This window comes from Miniopterus schreibersii (assembly GCF_964146895.1).
Source record: "Miniopterus schreibersii genome assembly, chromosome: 14".
NCBI lineage: Eukaryota > Metazoa > Chordata > Mammalia > Chiroptera > Miniopteridae > Miniopterus > Miniopterus schreibersii.
Genome location: NC_138114.1, coordinates 13,502,640 through 13,521,166, shown reverse-complemented (window position 1 = coordinate 13,521,166; position 18,527 = coordinate 13,502,640). Strand labels below are relative to the sequence as shown.

The following is an 18,527-nucleotide window of genomic DNA, read 5'->3' as shown; positions in this document are numbered from 1 at the left end:
CTTTTCATGCACATGTTTTTATTTCCCCTGGAGTTAATAATTATCCCCCTTACCCCATTCACTTAGTTTTCTTTGTACTCAATGCCAAACTCTTCCAGTTATTGAAATCTCCCCTCAATACATTCGGATGATATTCTACCAATTTTATTTTCTTGAAGCCATCTCTCCTGGAGCTTTCTGACCTAATTTTATTTAGGCTGGCTACCCTCTAGGCTTGTTGTACTGTGTTCAACCTGCAGTATCTCTTCACTAATATCCTGGGGATTCTCTATACCTCCCTCTGTGTCAGATTCCTGTTTCCTATTGTCTGTTGTTTTCTTGGTTTAATACCTTATTTTGGTGAAACACGTCCTCCAGCAGCCTCCTGAGTCCATGAAAAAAAAGTTTGATCTCAAATGACTGAAAATGTCTTTTCCTACTTTCAAACTTGATTGATAGTTTGGTTGGGTATAAAATTTAAAGTTGGGGATAATATTCTGTTAGAATTTTAAAAGCATTGGTTAAATGTGTTCTAACTTTCAGTACTTCTATTGAGACATTCAAGCCATTCTAATTCCCAACCTGTTCCTCAATCCCTTGGGAAACTTGTAGAACCTCCTCTTTGATTTCAGTGTTCTGAATTATAATGATTTATCCTGATATATGTCTTATTTTCATCCATTCTTTCAGGCACTCAATGAGCCATTATAATCTATACTTCAGTTTTGGAAAAATTTCTTCATATACTTCTTTGATAATTTCCTCCATTTTCTCTCTTTTTTTTTGTTGTTGTTTGTTTGTTTGTTTCTGGAACTCTTATTATTCATAAGGCAGGCCTCCTTGATTAGTTCTCTAATTTTCTTCTTCTTTTTCTTTTTAATGTCTTTATTGATTTCAGAGGGAGAGAGAGCAATAGAAACATCAGTGTTGAGTCCTTGATCAGCTGCCTCCTGCATGCCCCCTACTGGGGATCAAGCCCGAAACTCAGGCATATGCCCTGACTAGGAACTGAACCAAGATCTGCTAGATCATAGGTCAATGCTCAACTGCTGACCCACGCTGGCTGGGCAATTCTCTAATTTTCTTATCTATTCTCTCCAATTGTCCATGTCTGTGTTTTTGCACTACATTCTAGGATATTTCCTGAATTTTCTCTTCTAATACTTCTATTGAGTTTTTTTAATATTTTTAATTTTTAAGAGCTCCTTTGCCTTTTGATTGTTCCATCTTTAAAAAAAAATAATATTGTGCTCTTGTTTCAGGATTGTATGACATGTTTAAAGTCTATATAAAAATGTGTCCATATGTGTATTATATACATATGTATTTAATAGTATTGTGTTTCTGTTTTAGTGATGAAGTATATTTTTTAAATCACTCTAAGGGTCCTAGCTGGTTTGACTCAGTGGTTAGAGCATCAGCCAACTGAAGGGACCTGGGTTCAATTCCAGCCAAAGGCACATACCTTGGTTGCAGGCTCGATCCTGGGCCCCAGTCAGGCATGTGCGGGAGGCAACCAATTGATGTGTCTCTCTTTCATCAATGTTTTTTTCTCTCTCCCTTCCACTCTCTCTGAAAAGCAATGGAAAAAATATCCTTGGGTGAGGATTTAAAAAAAATTAAAAAATAATAAAATAAAATCACTCTAAGGATATTAATGATCCATTTTTTGTTGTTTTAAAATTTTTTCTTCTCCCTGACTAAGCCATTTCCTCCAAGTTTGTTTGTTTTTTTAATGCCTGCCTTTCATGTTAGATATTTTTATTAGATGTCTGATGATGTCGGTTTTCTGAGTGGGAGCACTAGAAAGCTAATTGGAAACTGTGAGCACGTGGCTGGAGCCTTTTGACTGGTTGAGCCATTTCATTAGTGAACCTATTACTAGCATCCTTAGGTCTTTGCAGGGGTGAGGGCTAGTTAGATTCCCCAAAGTAGTCTTTCATCCATCTCTTAGCCTTAGTGTCCTGGTACTGAAGGCATGAAGTAGGCTGGGGCTCCCCACTACTTCTGTAAATATTTGCTTAATCCCATGCTCTAAGTACAGCCCCCCATTACTAGCTTAGCTGGTATCCCTCCCTTTAGAGACCATCTGGTTTACTTTCTCCTGAGAATAAACTTTTAGTCTCCCACTAATTATCTAGGTGGTAGAATGGAAGAGGGCATTTGGGATGTCTAGTTTCTTCCTAAATTTTAAAACAATTCTCTTGTTCTTACCCACACCTTCAGCCCTAATTCTGATGCCACCAATTCCTGAGCTTTTTGGAGATTCCATGTAGTAAATCTACTTGCTTTTGTCTTCTTCCCCTGCTGATTTAGTATTCAGCTGTCTTGAATGTGCTGTTAGTTACCGCTCATTTGTTTCTCAGCTTCCAAAGTTGTGTAGTTGTTGCTGTGTTGTTGACTCCATTCCCATTCCCAAGGCATGGCCCCTTTCGCATGTGTGTGGCCTTTCTGGCACCTCAACTGAAAGCCCCTTCACCTCGTCTGTCAACTCTGGCTGGGGCCAAACTCGAGCTCTCCCAGCAGTGGACAGCCTCAGAGACCAGGACTCAGCTGCAGTACCGCAGAGGCTGTTCCCTGCTCTGTGCCCTATGTATGGGTGGTTTAGGAGTCAGCCAAGCTTCACGGGGAATTTTTAATTGAAAAACTTTATTGATATTAAATATAATATATTGATTTACTTATAATAAAATTCACTCATTTTTAAGATTGCAATTCAAAGACTTTTGGCAAATGTAAATAGGTGTGTAAACATCACCACAATCAAAATATAGAACATTTTCATCACCTCAAAAAGCTTTCTTGTGCCCTCATTGGGGATTTTTATGTAGATTTTTTTGCTCCCCTGCATCTCCTCCCCCCACCCTCAGTTAACCACTGCTTTAGACACTGTTTTCCATAGTTTAGAAAACATCCTCAGGGTAAATGCTGAGGTAAACTTTATCTTGATGATCACAGCCCCACACTAGCTGATGGCCCTTACGTGCAAAGTGTTGTTTAATATCTATTGTCCAGCCGCTATAGCTGCTTACGCAGGGATCAGGGAAGCATAAATGTGATACCAGCTACTCCATCATGCCTGGAACCAGAAGTTTAAAAATAGCTTTTTAAAAACAAACAAACAAAACAAAACAAACAGACTCATAGAAACAGACCAAAGGGGTGGTTGCCAGAAGGGAGGGGTGGGGGGAGGGGAGAAAAAGATGAAGCGGAACATAGTCAATAACATTGAGATGTTTGCACAGTGACAGATGATTAATAGAATTAGTGGAATGATCACATTGTAAGTTAGGAAAGTGTCGAATTACTATATTTTACACCTGAAGCCAATGTAACCAATATAATGTATAAAAATTATACTTCATATTTTTAAAAAATGTTTTGAAATACACATTTTGTACATTTTTTAATATGCTGGCTTAGACAGAGAACATGCAGAGAACACCTGCCAAAGTCTTTCCTACAGCAATCAGGTGGGAGCCCTTGTGTTTGGAGCCCTCCTGGGACTTGAAGGACATTTGAAGAACGGGATAAAATGTTCAGAAGATCAAGTCATACACTGCCACGTATTCACTGCGTGGCCTCTGGCCACCCCTAAGAGGGAGGTGTTGTGATTGTCAAATCAACCACTTGGGGAGGTTGGTAACTTAGAGCCAGGTGGAGCTGGGTTTGCTTCGTTCTGACATTGACTGTGTGCCCTGAGAAAGTGACAGAACCACTCTGGTGCTTGGTTTTCTCATTGACAAAACAGTAATCCAACCTCCAAGTGATCCAACCTCCAAGGATCACTTTAAGAATTAATGACATAGAAGATGCTTTGTACCCCACTAAGTACTTCAAAAAGTGGGTGGACATTATCTTTTGGACAGTCCAGTGACTAAATCCCCTCTTCCTCCACATGTGAAGGCCTTCCCTTGCCTCCTGCTCCCCAGGACAGGAGTGACACTGTCCCCAGCCCCTGGCTCCTGGTGGCCAGCGTCATCAACAGGATGCTCCTGCAAAGGGAGACCCGTGAGCCTTTCCTTGGCAGTGGGGCTAAGGCAGCCCAAGGCCCACTGGCACAGTGCCCTGGGTCTAACCAGCCCAGAGCTGGGTGCTACCCAGAGGCTGCGGCTGCAATTTGCCCTTGGGTTTTGCCCATTTTCTCATCATGGGTTTCCAGCCTTCGTGATGATCCTGTGAGCTGCCTGTTTCCAAAAACAAAACAACGAAACTTTTCCACATCATTAGCCAGATGTGGTTTCTATTTCCTGTTACCAGGAACTCTGATTAATACACCTGATGCCAGACAAAGCAAGTTATCCAAACAGGGCGATGGTGCTTGAAACGGTCATGGGACGCTTGCTGTCCTGGTTGCTCTCGGAGGGTTAAAAACAAGCCACTCGTGGAAAGCAAAACACAGTCAACAAAAAGCGGAACCGGAGTAGAGAGCATTTTTCCTGTCAGATTAGCAAATGTACGTACATACATGTATGTGCCTGTTTGTAATTAAATTATAATAGCTGGGGTGGCAGGGGAGCCAGGTGGCCCACCCATGACAGAGTGCTCAGCCTCAGCCCAACAAGGGTGCCAGCCTCGCTGGTGGAGAAACACTGAAGGACGGCCTCCCTCTGCCTTGAGCAGTGTTTTGTTGCTGTTGCTCCTTTTAAAGATCAAGAGGGGTTACTCCCAGGTGCACGGATTTGTTGGGAAGCGTGACTGCAGCATTAATTACAACAGCCAGTATATGGAAGCAGCCTAGCTGTCCATCGGTGGGTGAACGGATAAAGAAGACGTGATCTATGGCACAGCACGGAACAGTAGCAATAAACAGGATGAGATCTTGCCACTTGTGACAACACGCATGGACCTAGAGGGTATGTGCTAACTGAAACAAGCCAGACGGAGAAAGGCACATACCGTATGGTCTCACTTACATGGAAGAAAACAAAATAAATTAATATACAAAGCAAAACAGAAACTGGCCCGTAGATATAGAGCACAGGCTGATGGTTGCCAAAGAGGAGGGTGTAGGGGCCTGGAATAATAATAATAATAAAAAGACAAGCCACTGGCTGTGCCTTTAAAAAAAAAAAAAAAAAAAGTGGTAAAACATACATTACCCGAAAGTTACCATTTTTAAGTGTATAGTTTAGTGCTATTCAGTACATTCACATTGTTGGGCAGTCAGTCTCCGGGCCTTTCTCATCTTGCAAAACTGAATCTGTACCCATTAAACAATAATTCCCTATCCCCTCTTCCCTCAACCACGCAACCACCCTTCTACTTTCTGTATCTATGAATTTGACTACAGATGCCTCATACGAGTGGAATCCTACAGATTTTGTCCTCGTGTGTCTAGCACAATGTCCTCAGGTCCATCCGTACTGCAGCATGTGCCAGGATTTCCTTCCTTTTTTAGGCATGCTGCTTCAGGGCCTCATAGACAATTGTGCCGTGTATAGACCAATAATAGTCCATGGCGTGCATAGACCCCATTTTGTTTATCCATCCACCAGTGGACATGGGGTTGCTTCTGCCTTTTGGCTGCTGTGAACAGTGCTGATGCGAACCTGGGTGTGTAAGTATCTGTTCATTAGTAGCCCGGGTGTCCGTTCAGGTCACCTTCCTTTGAGACTTAAATAAAGCCAACTTGAAGTACACCTACAGCCCCACCCGCCCCTAAACAAAATAAATGAAAGCCGTTCTTGACATCAGCACAGCACTAGAAGCTCCCTCCTGCCTTCTGAAGATTGCTATGACACTGTTTCTGGAGTGCTAGGTGCTATGCTAGGTACTCCACACACCTTACCTCTTCTAGTTCTGATGACAGTCCCATGAGGTGGGTGAGGGCCACTCCCGGCCCATTGGGGTCTTTGCATAAATTAGGAAAAGATGCTTGTTCTTCCTAACAGATCTACAGCTAGGCAAGCACAGTGGGGGCTGGACCAGCGTCCCTGCTCAGGCCCTTGGCAGGCTCCCCACACCCCGTGCAAGCCACAGCTAACTGTATGCACAGCACTATTGCCTATGAGGCCCTGAAGCAGCACAGCTGGAACCCGGGTTTATGGAAAGGGACAGCAAGGTGTGCTGGTGCAGGAGTTTGCCTGAGGTCTTGGAGGCCAAGGCAAGCTTAGAGCTCAGCAGAAGGAGGCCTGTTTTAAAATGTAGACCTGATTTTTCTTTAGGTGTGGTGAGACGGTACCTTACTCACACTGCAGGGCCACACTGGGAAGCACCAGGGTCAGTCAGGAGGCTGGGGGGGGGGTGGCGGGGGTAATGGGCAAGACTGGAAGGATGGGCAACGCAGGGTGAGCAGGTTTAGGACAGGTTAGTCTGAATAATTTCAGTGGGCTCTGGGGTGCAAGAGCTGTCCCTAGTTGTCTGATACCTGGCCCTGGGGTATTTAGGGCAGGGGAACAGTGACCCAAAGTGTGAGAGCCAAGTAAAAAAGGTGGCTGGGGTACAGGCTCCATTTGGTTGGTTTACATATGAAAGATGCACTCACAGGAGAGCCCTTTGCTATCTCTAGGAATCAGCTAGTCCTGGGAGGGGCAGTCTCTCCAGAGCCAGCAAGCCCCAGAGGTCAGAGCATCAGAATAAAAGGCCTGCTTTCTACGAGGCCAATGCCCAGGTTCTTAATCTCTTTGTCATCCCTCCTTCATACTTTCTCAATGGCTTTCCGATTTTTACTTTTCTTTGGGAAGTGGACTCCTTTCTCCAAATGGAATCCCAAGGCAGCCCAGTTTGTTGAGGAATGCTGCCCTGGCTGAGGGACATGGGGAGGAAGGCCTGATGCGGAGCCCTGCCCCTGGGCACCCACTCACCACAGAAGCAGCTTTAGAGCCCTGCTGGCCCTCTCCAAGAGAGCAGAGGGTGAGAGAGGAGGCCAGGAAGGAGGCAGGACCCTAGAGCAGCCACTCAGTGATGGTGTGACCTTGGGCTAGTGCTTTCCCGCTCTCTTTTTTAAAACCGCTTTATTGGGATATCACTCACATACCATACAGTTCACCCATTTAAAGCATACAGTTCAGTGGCTTTTAGAATATTCAGAGTAGTGCATCTATCACCAAAATCAATTTTAGAACATTTTTATCACCCCCCTGAAAGAAACCTCATACCCAATCTTCCCATGCCCTAGCCCTAGGCAACTACTAATCTACTTCTTAACTTTGTAGATTTACCTATTCTGGACATTTTATGCAAATGGAACCACTTCCATGTGGGCTTTGTGAGTGGCTTCTTTCACTTAGCATAATGTTTCTGAGGACCATCCACATTGTAGCATGTGTCTAGTACTTCATTCCTTATTATGGCTGAATAATATTCCATTGTATGGATATACCACATTTGCTCATCCGTCCATCCATTGTTGGACATTTTGTTTGTTTCCGGCTTGCTATTATGGATAAGTTTGCTATGAACATTCATGCACAAGTTTTTGTGTTAACAGATGTTTTGAATTCTCTTGGGAATATGCCCAGGCATGGAATTACCGAGTCTTGGGTTAAGTCTATGTTTAACCTTCTGAGCAACTGCCAGACTGTTTTCCACAGTGGCCTGTTATGAATTGAGTGTTTGTGCCCCCCCCCCCCTTACCCAGCCCCATTCATGTGTTGAAGCTCTAACCCAATGTGATGGTATTAGAGGTGAGGTCTTTGGTAGGTAATTAGATTTCTGTGAGAACCTGAGGGTGGAGCCCCCACGATGGGATTAGTGACCTTATAAGAAGAGAGAGACCAGAGCTTCCTCTCTACCATGTAAAGATAGAGCAAGAAGGCAGCCAGCTGCCCGCAAGCCTGGGAGAGGGTCCTCCACAAAGCACTGCATCTGCCAGCGCCTTGGTCTTGGGCTTCCCAATGTCCAGAACTGTGAGAAAAAAGCCTGTTATTTAAGCCACCCAGTCTACAGAGTTTTGTCTGAGCTATGGCATGACTGCAGCATTTTGCATCCCCATCAGCATTATATGAAGGTTCCAATTTCTCAGCATCTTCTCGAATAGTTGCTATTGTTGGACTTTTCATTATAGCCCTTCCAGTGGGTGTGTGAGGGACCATGAGCATGGTTTTGGTTTGCGTTTCCCCGGTGGCTCACCTTCCCTCCTCCTCTGCTAAGACAGAATCTAGAGCTTCTCCGACATCCCAGCCCGACATTCTGGGTTCTTTAAGTGTTTCCTTTAGAGCCCTGAGCGCCCGCTGCTGTGGCTGGGGGCTAGGGAGTGGGTGAGGGAGAGGAAAAGGGAAGGAAGGGGTTCGATTCCAGCCCTCAGGAATCTTTCTGAAGAGTCATAGTCACAGGCTGTGGGAGCAGGTGGGACTTTTGCCTTCATCCTGCCCAAACTGCCAAACTACTCTACAGGTGAGGAAACTGAGGTCCAGAGGGGAGACAGTTACCTGACGGTGCTCAGGCCACTTTCTGAACCAGTTTCCCCATCTGTGTGATGGGGGTAATATCTACCTTATGGGGTTGTTTGAGGGTATAAGTAACAGTAAATACTCTGTAAATAACGTATTTAATTTTAATTTTGGAATAATTAATATTTACATACCTATGTAAAAGAAATTCAAACAGTGTTCAAAGCAGCATACAATGAAAAATAAGCTTCCCTTCCCCTCCCCCTTCTTGGGGCCCCACTCTCACTAGTTTCCTGTCTTTGCCTTCAGATATATTCCATGCATACGGTAGAAGTTATTTATCACAGGGGGCCCCAGAGTTGGTGGAGATCATTAACTTGCCTGCCTCTCCAAGCTGGTCTTTCCCACTCTGCCCCTTCAGCCACCTTCTCCCGCCAGTACACAGAACCGTGGGGTTCCCTTATTTGTCTAGCTCCCCCTTCCCAAGCCGCCTCCACCTGGTAATGATTTCCTAGAGAGTCTCCCAGGGGTCTCCATGGGGACGTTTCCTGCTCCGATCTCCATGGTAACTCTTCAGGTTGCCATGGTGACACTTAAGTGATTATTTGGAGGCCCTTAAATAAATCACCCATGGTGGTATATGCTAGAAGCATTTGGCTCCGACTCTTATGTTCAGGGCCAGGGTTGGGGCCCAGGCCCGCAGGCAGAAAGGGGAGGAGGTGGGGAGGCGGTTGTCAGGGCCGTTGCCCTTGGTTCTAGCGTGGAGAGGGGCCCTCTCGGGGCGAAGGTGGAGTTCAGCCTTTTGGGAAGCGGTGCCAGGACGAGCAGTCAGGCTCGTGCAGTCCTTGGAGAGAGATCCCGCAGCAAGGCGGGCACCCGCAATAGGGCTGTGGGCGCAGGGTGGGGGCAGCTGCGAGGAGCTGGAGGGTGACTGAGCAGGGATTCAAACCAGGCTTACTGGGCGCCAAGGCCACTGCCTGACGCTAAATGCTGAGAGGGAGCTGAAGATGAAAGCCGCGCCTTCCTTTACACACACACACACACACACACACACACACACACACACACACACACACACACAGAGTTCGCTTGTTAATTCTCACCTGAGGATATTTTTTCATTGCTTTTTAGAGAGAGTGGAAGGGATGGAGAGGGAGAGAGAGAGAGAGAGAGAAACATCAGTGTGAAGAGACACATCGCTTGGTGGCTTCCCACTCTCGCCCCCGACCAGCTGCGGATCAAACCTACAACCTTAGGTATGTGCCCTTGACCCAGAATAGAACCCGAGACCCTTTGGTGCACAGGCTGAGGCTCTAACCACTGGGCAACACCAGCCAGGGTTCAACCAATATGTATGTATTTTTAAATATGTCTTTATTGATTTCAGAGAGAAGGGAAAGGGAGAGAGATAGAAACTATGATGAGAGAGAGTCATTGATCCACTGCCTCCTGCACACCCCCTGCTGGGGATCGAGCCCGCAACCTGGGCATGTGCCCTGACCAGGAATCGAACCAAGATCTCCTGGATCCTAGGTCAATTGCTCAGCCAGGCTCAACCAATATTTTTAAAGCACCTATTGCATGTCACGCATGTGCTGAGCCCTGACGATACAGCAGTGACTGAAAGGAAAATACCTGCCCTCATGGCGCTGACATCCTACTGGGGGAGGTACAGTTAGCACAATAAGTAGTAAAATACAGAGGCTGGATGGTGGTTTAAGTGTTCGGAAGGGAGCCAGGGGCTGCGGGACAGGCCGTGGCATACACTGGCACAGGGGCTCCGGTTCCTGGGCAGTCGGGGGGTCAGCTCCGGGACCCTCCCTGGGGGGGGGTGAGGTGTGAGGTGTGGCGTCTCCAGCAGCAGGGCCCAGCTCCTGCGCGAGCTAACACAGCTAAGCAACTTTCAGGCTTCCAGCTTCTTGATGCCTCACGAGACACCCCGAAGTCGGCAGGCCTGGCTGAGTCTGACCTGTTTTACAGACTGGGGAACTGATAGCAGCAGAAGGGGGGCGGCATGCCGGTGGCAATGCGGCTGATGGCAGGAGTCGAGGGTAATGGCCAGAACTTGAGTCCTGGGTATCTTAGTCCAGGACCATTTCTGCCAGACCAATGGACTTACCGCCAAGTCTGCAAATTTGTACCTCCCCCGGCACTGTGTTACTGAAGGCTGAACAAGCCGCTTGTGTTGCCCAACTGGCAGGCTGGTGTGTGTCTGGGAGTGGGGAGTTTGGTTTATTTTATTCCTAATGTCAGCCTCAGGAGGTTATGACACGCTCCCGACTTGTCTGGGGTGAATCGGCCGTGCTCATTCTTTGGTGATAGAACAGACCGAAGGGCATGGTTCTTCTAACCCCTGGCTTCCCCGGGAGGCAATACCTCCTCCGGGAAATGGAGAAGGTTGGAAATGCAGGTCCAAGGCACACAGTGTGGTCTCTGCCAGAGTCTCCTAAGGAGGTGGCGAGACTCAAGTCTTTCCACTCCAGGCTCCCTCTGCCTTTCCTGAGTGCGAATTACGCACCGTCAAACAGGCCTTGGGTTTTGGGCCTGGATAACAGGCAATAGAAAAGGATTTCTGGACAGTTAAGCCCCAAGAGGCGTTCACTGGAAAGTTCCTCCGACAGCGAGTGGACGAGCTGAGTCCAGCTTCAGGAGGCGCAGGAGGCCATGGCACCGGGGCCTGGACTCAGCTCAGACATCGGTTGTTTCTGGAGAGGATGGGATCGCTCTCCTGCTGGTGGCTCTTGGCCATTGGAGGGCCCAGGGTCTCCCCTTCCACAGAGGCTTCCTGCACGCTAGTCTGTCGGCCTGCAACACCCTTCCCCTTGCCCTTCTCAGTCTTCAGGCGTCAGCTTCGCCGTCACCTCCTCACGGAGGCCTTCTCGGACTACCTGGTGGAAGCAGGTCTCCGCGTTTCTTCTGTCACTGCAGCTGTCTCTTTCCCAGCTCTCAGCACCTTGTAACTGGATGTTTGCTCTCTGTTGCACTAGCCTGTGCTTTCGTCTGAACACAATGCCACTAGTCACGTGGCTACTGAGCACTGGAAACTTGAGATTTGCAGTTAAATGTACAACATATACTGGATTTTGAAAACTTAGTATGTAGTGTAAAATAGCTCATTCATAATTTTTATATTGATGTTTTGGGTATGATGAGTAAAATAAGTCATGTTAAAATTAAGTTCACCAGTTCTTTTTAAATACTAGAAAATTTAAAATTCCATATGTGGCTTGTATCGGATTTCTGTTGGACGGTGGTGCCCAGATTAATTCTACAAGGACAGGACCATAGAGACTGCTCATCACTCTATACCCAGCACTTGGTCCTGGGGCCAGGACACAGTAGGTGAGCAATAGTGTAACTTATTGAATAAGTTTGACAGGTATATTTTCCATCAGTCCAGATATATTTTGCACAGTCTGCTAAGAGAATGTGATCTAATTTAAAAGTCAGTTTATTAAAAACAATTCAGGCATAACATTTGTAAGAAACAGAAACAAAGGGAGAGTGCAGGGGTCAGGGTCTCCTCAGCCTCTTCTGAAGAGGAAGGTTTCTTGGTCCTACCCACCCAGCAACATTCAAGTTCCGAGCGCTTTGGGGGATGTTCTGACCTTTGTTAAAAAACAAAATCCTGATACACCAGAGGCCAAGACACAGTTTCCCACTTCCTGTTCCTCCCTTTTTCTGAGCAGAGGTGGGGCAGGAGTTTATCTAGGGAAGCCTGACCTCCAAGGCCACAAAAGACAGCTCTATCTGGATGAATTAAAAAGGGTCAGAGGATTGGATTTTAGTTGTGAATTCCCAGACCGTATTTTTTTAGTAAAAATAGTGATAGTAATTGCAAACATACTGAATGAGTGCATCTAAGACTTTATATGCACAATCACGCTGAAACTTCACAATGACTGAGTTAGGTACCCCTCAAGAGCATTCCTGTCTTATAAATGAATGAGGCAGAGAGGTTAAGTTATAGGTCACCAGATAGAAAGGAGAAATTGGGATTTGAGTTCTAATAGTCTGATTATGGAACCCAAGCTTTTAACCACAAGATGACTGCGGCCAGATGGGTAAGTTCCATGTATACAGGGACATTCTCTAAGGGCCCAGCACACTGCTGGGTACAGAGCAGAAGCTTAACAAATATTCAGACTTAAATATCCACTCGCTAACACTGCAAGTATGTTGGGGTTGCGGCGAGGATGGTAGCAGGCTTTCTCAGTGACCGCAGGCTGTGTCCTCTGCTCAGGAGACAGCCTCTAGCATACAAGCCCAACGGGAAGAGACCAAATTGGGGTCCTGAAGGGCCCTGAAGGGATGATTGGAAGCTGGGGGTGGGAGGGCTGGGCTGCTCTGGCTCAGAGGGACCTTAGTGAGGCCTGATGTGCTGAGCCTGCCCACGTGAACAGGCCCTAGATTATGCTGGGTGCATTTTTTGCCAAGTTGAATGCAGAACCTTTCTCCACCCCCTTTTGCTGAACTATTTTAAGATGCATTTGTACCTAACTTACCTGTCTTGCTGTATTTCTAGTACCTAGCACAGTACCTTGGACATAGTAGGCCCTTATTTGTTGAATGAACAGTTAAGCTGGGAACCTGATCCTGGCCAGATGGCACTTCTAGTACAGATGTAGGGGGCACTGCACTGCACTGCCTCCACTGGGTGTGAATTAGCTCCATCACAGGGGTGGGGCTGGTGCTTACCTTTGACGCCCAGCACCTGACAGTGGGCTTACTGCAGGGAACATTAGTTATTTTAGTTAATCTCTTCCCATCCACCTGCCCCCCCCCCCCCCCCCCCCCCGGAGATCCCTCAGTCTGTTCCATGCTTCTGTGTCTCTGGATCTATTTTGTTCATCAGTTTATTTTGTTCTTTAGAATCCACATATGAGTGAGATCATGTGATACTTGTCTTTCTCTGACTGGCTTACTTCACTTAGCATAATACTCTCTAGGTCCCTCCAGACCTAGGGCAAGAGATCCTTTTTTATAGCTGCATAGTATTCCATGGAGTAAAAGTCCCGCAGCTTTTTTATCCACTCATCTACTGATGGGCACTTGGGCTGTTTCCAGATCTTAGCTACTGTGAATTGTGCTGCTATGAACATAGGGGTGTCTGGGGTTTCTTAGGATATATTCCCAGAAGTGGGGTCACTGGGTCAAATGGCAGTTCCATATTTAATTTTTTGAGGAAACTCTATACTGTTTCCCATAGTGGCTGCAACTTTAGTTATTTTAGGAGCCAGAGCCCACACGTACCCCAATCATCCTGTTTCACAGCACACAGCATCAATTTTCAACCTTGCTCATCTCACGGCTCACATAAACTAATTACTAAAATTCTGCGACAAACCAAAAATGGTATTTGCCAATCTGACATAAAAATAGGTGTGATTTTGATTCATTCACACCAGACGGCTATTGTTGTGTTGGCTGCTGTCATTTTTTTATTTGACAGCCTAAGGGAAAAGAGGTCAGTGCCCCTGACTAGTCAGGTATTGCATGTTTTAAAAATTCCTGCAGCACTGACCTACAGAGATGAATTGCTACAGTTTTATGTATAGCAATTTTTCTTCTTTTGAGCTTTGGTAGAAGAAAAGAATTCTGCCAAGAGACAGCAAAAATTTACGAAAAATCGTTATACAGTGTCAGGTTCAATCAGACACAAGTCAATGTGAATACACACGGATAAACCCTGAAATAGAAACACACCGTAATTTAACTGACAGACACTGAGACTCCAGGATGTTTCTCCTACGCTCAGCGCTGAACAAAGCAGGGGGTTGTAACTGAGTCAATAGCTATTTTAATCCCTTGTACAAAAGATAAAGAAGGGCAAACAACTAGACAGATCACTAGTCAGAAATATATATCCGTGAGTGGATGAGACAGACTTTACAGAGTTTTCTCATTTCTTCCAAGCAGGCCCAGAATAAAATCCTAACCTACTGACTCACTCTTGAGAACACAGAGCTATCTGGTCTTCCAGCTCGGTGCCTGCTATAGAGCCTAGTGCCAAGGGCAGAGCAGATGGTCACATTAGGGGACATTTCACCACCCACCCATGGCACACACAGTGGGGTGCAGAGTAGGTTCACCAGCCAATGCTGCCTATGCCAGTGGTGCCAGCAGGGCAGCAGTACTCGAGGAGAAGCAGCGCCTGCAGGGCCATCACCTCTCACTGGGTGGTGAGACCCTGGCATAACCCACATGCTGACCTAAACCCAACTCCTTGTCTGTGCCCATCGCAATCGCATCTCAGGGACTCATTAGCACCCAGAGCAGCCCCTCAGGCAGATGGGACTCCTGGAGATGTGTCTTTAGTATCACAGAAGCACACTATGGTGTGCTCGCTCCTCCCTCGTTTCAAGTATGTCGCAGAGGAAAGTGGGCGCGCTGGTGTTCCCTCCCGCTACCCAAGTCACCTCCCTGGCCCTAGCATGTGCCCTGTAGTCCTGGATCCGATCAGGCCTGAGCTTCCTTCCCAGGCAATTTTTCAGGAAGGCAGCTTTGTGGCTCTGCAGTTCTTCGCAGATTGAGAGGCACTGCCTGTGGCGAGGTCTCAAGTGGCAGCCCTGGGTGAGTGTGTTAACAGACCCGGCTGGGTCAATTCAAAGATAGAGGGGAGGGGGCTGACCACGAAGAAAAATGACATTTTCCCCACATCACTGATACCCTATGGGAAGCTCATTGGTCAACCTTCTGGGTGCAGGGGGACCACAGGGCCAAACTACAAACTGCAATACAAGTTTAAAGCTGAGTCTTGGTCAAAAATAACTCAGGTCAAGAATTCCTAATTCAGAATCACATTAGCATGGGAGAGAAGGCACTCATTCTAACACAGACCCGGGAACCAACGGCGGTACTAAGTACCTTAGCAGCATGAATGCAGAACGTGGGAAATCAACTAGGGAATGTCCAAAGAACCTAAGTCAGTTTGTAAAATACCACTTGCGTTTCCTGAGCCTCTCCTACTTTTTCTTTGACCCTGTCCATCTCTTAATCATCCAGACCATCTTCTGGCTCAACAATAAACTCTGATCTCTTCGGTTTGGGTTGCTAGATCTTCCAGTGGCTTTATACAATTGGATAAATCAGCTGAGTCATTTTAGAACTCTACTTCAAGTGCACGGAGCCCGAAGAGTCAGAAGAGTGGGACCAGGCTCCAAGGACGTTCTCCTGAGAGAGGAGCTGCAGCCACTGCCACTTCTCCGTGGCCCTGGGCCAATCCTAAGGAGCAATTCAGTACAAAGACAGCACTGTCTCCAGAAGCAAACCTTTCTGCTCTCTAGGAGACAAGGGTGTACATTCTTCCCTAGCTGCAGGAAGCCCCCTCAGAGCCTTGAAACCGCCCAGCGAGGGTGCAGTCACCAGCAGAGGTCTGAGCAGAGGGTTATATGCGGATCTTTCTGGGATGCCCTGCTGGGTCTCTCTGCACAGCCTGACATGTGCTTCCTACTGTCAACAGCATTTACTCTTCAAAGAGCCTGCTGTTGCCAACTAGGGCAAGTCCCCAGCTCCAGCTGACCCTCACCCCGTGTGGGCCTCCTCCCATCCTGTCTGGGTGACTCTTCTACCCCTTACAGCTGGCACTTGCTGCCACTGACCCTGGGGCACTTTTCAGGCCACCAGCTCTGCACCTGTCCCATGCACACATAGGCGATTACTTTAGGAGGGCTGTGGATGCCGCCCAGGTAGTGCAGGCAGCCTGGCCCAGCCTCACTCACCATCTCCGAGTACACCGACAGTCCCCACCTCAAATCCCAGATGCCCGCAAGGCTTCTCCAGACCACGAAGAATGGGCCTGTCACAAGGTAGAGTGACAAGACAGTGCCACCGCCTGTGGGAACTGGAGGCAGATGAAAACAACGGGGCAGCCAGGGAATCTGTGAAAGGTGTTTCCGAGCAGCTGGGGCTCAAGATAGTCTCAGCTCAGTGTCCAATCCTAGACAGACTCATTTGCTCAACCAGTTTTTCTAGTGACGTCAATGCTGGCTTTCTTGGTTTCTGCAGCTTCTTAGTTTCAAAAGTAAAACCAAATAACAAAAACTCCAAATTTTTCAAACTGAACAAATAAATAATAGTAACAATATTTACATGAGTATATTACACTGAGATTCAGGCAGGGCTCAGCAACGGAAAACCTGGGACCGTGCTCTGGACCCCTCATTCCTGGGCAGGTGTGACGCCCCTGGGAGCCAATGGGTAGACAGGTGAGGTGGGGATGAGCAAGGATGTGTGGCTGGGCCTCGTCACAAGGAGGGTGGGTGGCAGGTGTGAAGGAACCTTAGTTGTCCTGACCAAGCACTGTGGGGTGGTCAGGGTCACTGGATGAGCAGCTCCCGGGAGTACAGGGGGTCTGCCCTGGCTGCTGGCATGCTGGGGACATCAGGGCCTCTGTCCCAGGGAGCATGAAGTCGAGGCAGCTGCTGCTCTTGAGCCCCTTTCTAGATAGGACAAGGAGCCAAGGTCAGGAGTGGTCCCTCATCCCCGGACTATGTGACCAGGGGGATGTGGAATTCGGTTGTGTCGAAGATCAGGGGCCTCCTGGGAGGGCTCGGGTCCCTGTTGGCCTTGTGGAGCAGCTTGAAGAGCCCAGTTCCAATGTTCATGGGGATCCCCATGATGATGCACTCAGACACCCCTGAAACCAACCAGAAGGAGATTAGAGAGCTTCTAACACACACTGGGTTGTGAGCACAGAAAGACTGACAGAGGAGCCAGAAATAGGGATTCAAGTCCCAGTTCTACTACACAGCAACTGGTTGAACCTGGGCTGGTCCCTTTGCTCCTCACCTATGACATGGGGATGGCTGTGAAGCACAGGCTGGCACCATGCTCCTAGATGGTGGAGAGACTTCTGACACTTGGGGGAAGGGCAGTGCCTACTCACAGCCTGGCTGCTGGCTGGAGACTGACGGCTCAGCGGTTCTCTCCATCTGAGCCCAAGACACTCTGTAGCACTAACTTAGACAGCAAGACTGGTGAGTGATGCTCAGGGAATCCTGAGTTTGCCACCCAGTGTTTCCTTAACTCAGGGCCCAGAAAAGCAAACAGTAGGACAACGTCACCAGGCGATGAGCTCCCTGGAAAAAGCAAAGTGCTTGCTGTGATCAGGGGCCAGGGCTGGGCGAGGTTCAAATACAGTCCCGAGCCTTGGGAGACCTGCAGCCCTAACTGGAAACACTCAGGAGGCAGGGCTCCCTGTAGAGCGACAGAAATAAGGAGGTGGCGCAGATTCTTTCTCTGAGCTCCATTTCAGCTTTATAAGATCCAAATCCTGGCCTCTGCACCAGGCTTCTGGCTCTAAAACAAGCAAGTGTGTGCTTATTACATTCTGGGTTTTGTGCTATTGGGAAACCAGAGAGGCAAACCACCAAACTAAAAGCCATGCCCAGCTGGTGTGGCTCAGTGGCTGAGTGTCGACCTATGAACCAGGAGGTCAAGATCTGATTCCCAGTCAGGGCACCTTTGCCGGAATCGAACCTGGGACCCTCCAGTCTGAGGGCTGACACTCTAACCTCTGTACCAAAACAGCTTGGGCTCCTATACCCCTTTTGAAGGAGGAAGAGTTCATCTTAGGTGTAGACTGACTGAGGCCCCACGTGACCATCACCTGTGAGCAAGTCCACACAAGAGTAGAAGGTGAGGTGGGAAATGGCCACTAGGAAGCAGAGCTCTGGAGGCGGGGACGGTGGCCAGGCCTGGAATCCCCATGTGGGCTTTTGGAAGCTACTGAGCCTCCTTCGACCAGCCCCTCACAAGCTCCCACCTCAGGCCTGCAGGGTCTTAGCAGGAGAAAGGCTAAAGTGGGCACTTGTAAAGGACTCAGAGCCAGGTGGGTAGCCGGCACCTCTGTCACAGTACCCCTCACTCTCCCAGGCTCCTGTCAGACGTGCTGTGTGGTCGGGGGTAAGGCCAGCGCAGGGGGAGACTCTGCAGTGGGACTCAATGGCAAGCAAGCTAGTTTCTTTCTTCTCATTTGTGCAAGGGTTTAATACCTACACCTCACAGAGGTGCTGAGACACAGGCATTTAAGGTGCCCAGCACAGGAGATCCACAAACGTAAAAGGCAGGCTGGCTGCCTTTGCTGGGGGTCGGGGCAACAGGGATACCTGGCACAGGCCCCTCCTGCCAGCCAGCCTTGGCATCACAGAGGTTGCAGGAGCGGTACGGCTGACTCCGCGGGCTGGAAAAGTTCCCACACACCCAGGGTCAATC

General features: G+C 48.0%; 1 protein-coding gene across 2 annotated transcripts in view; it reads right to left on the bottom strand.

Annotated features, from left to right (window-relative positions):
- Positions 1 to 11,745: 11,745 nt before the first annotated feature.
- POLR3A (RNA polymerase III subunit A) overlaps positions 11,746 to 18,527 on the bottom strand; it is a 45,728-nt gene continuing 38,946 nt past the window's right edge. For both annotated transcript variants that reach the window (XM_081158241.1, XM_081158242.1), the window contains one exon: positions 11,746 to 16,950. In XM_081158241.1, coding sequence (XP_081014367.1) covers positions 16,802 to 16,950 — 149 coding nt within the window. In that variant the 3' untranslated portion in view covers positions 11,746 to 16,801. The remainder of the gene's footprint in view (positions 16,951 to 18,527) is intronic.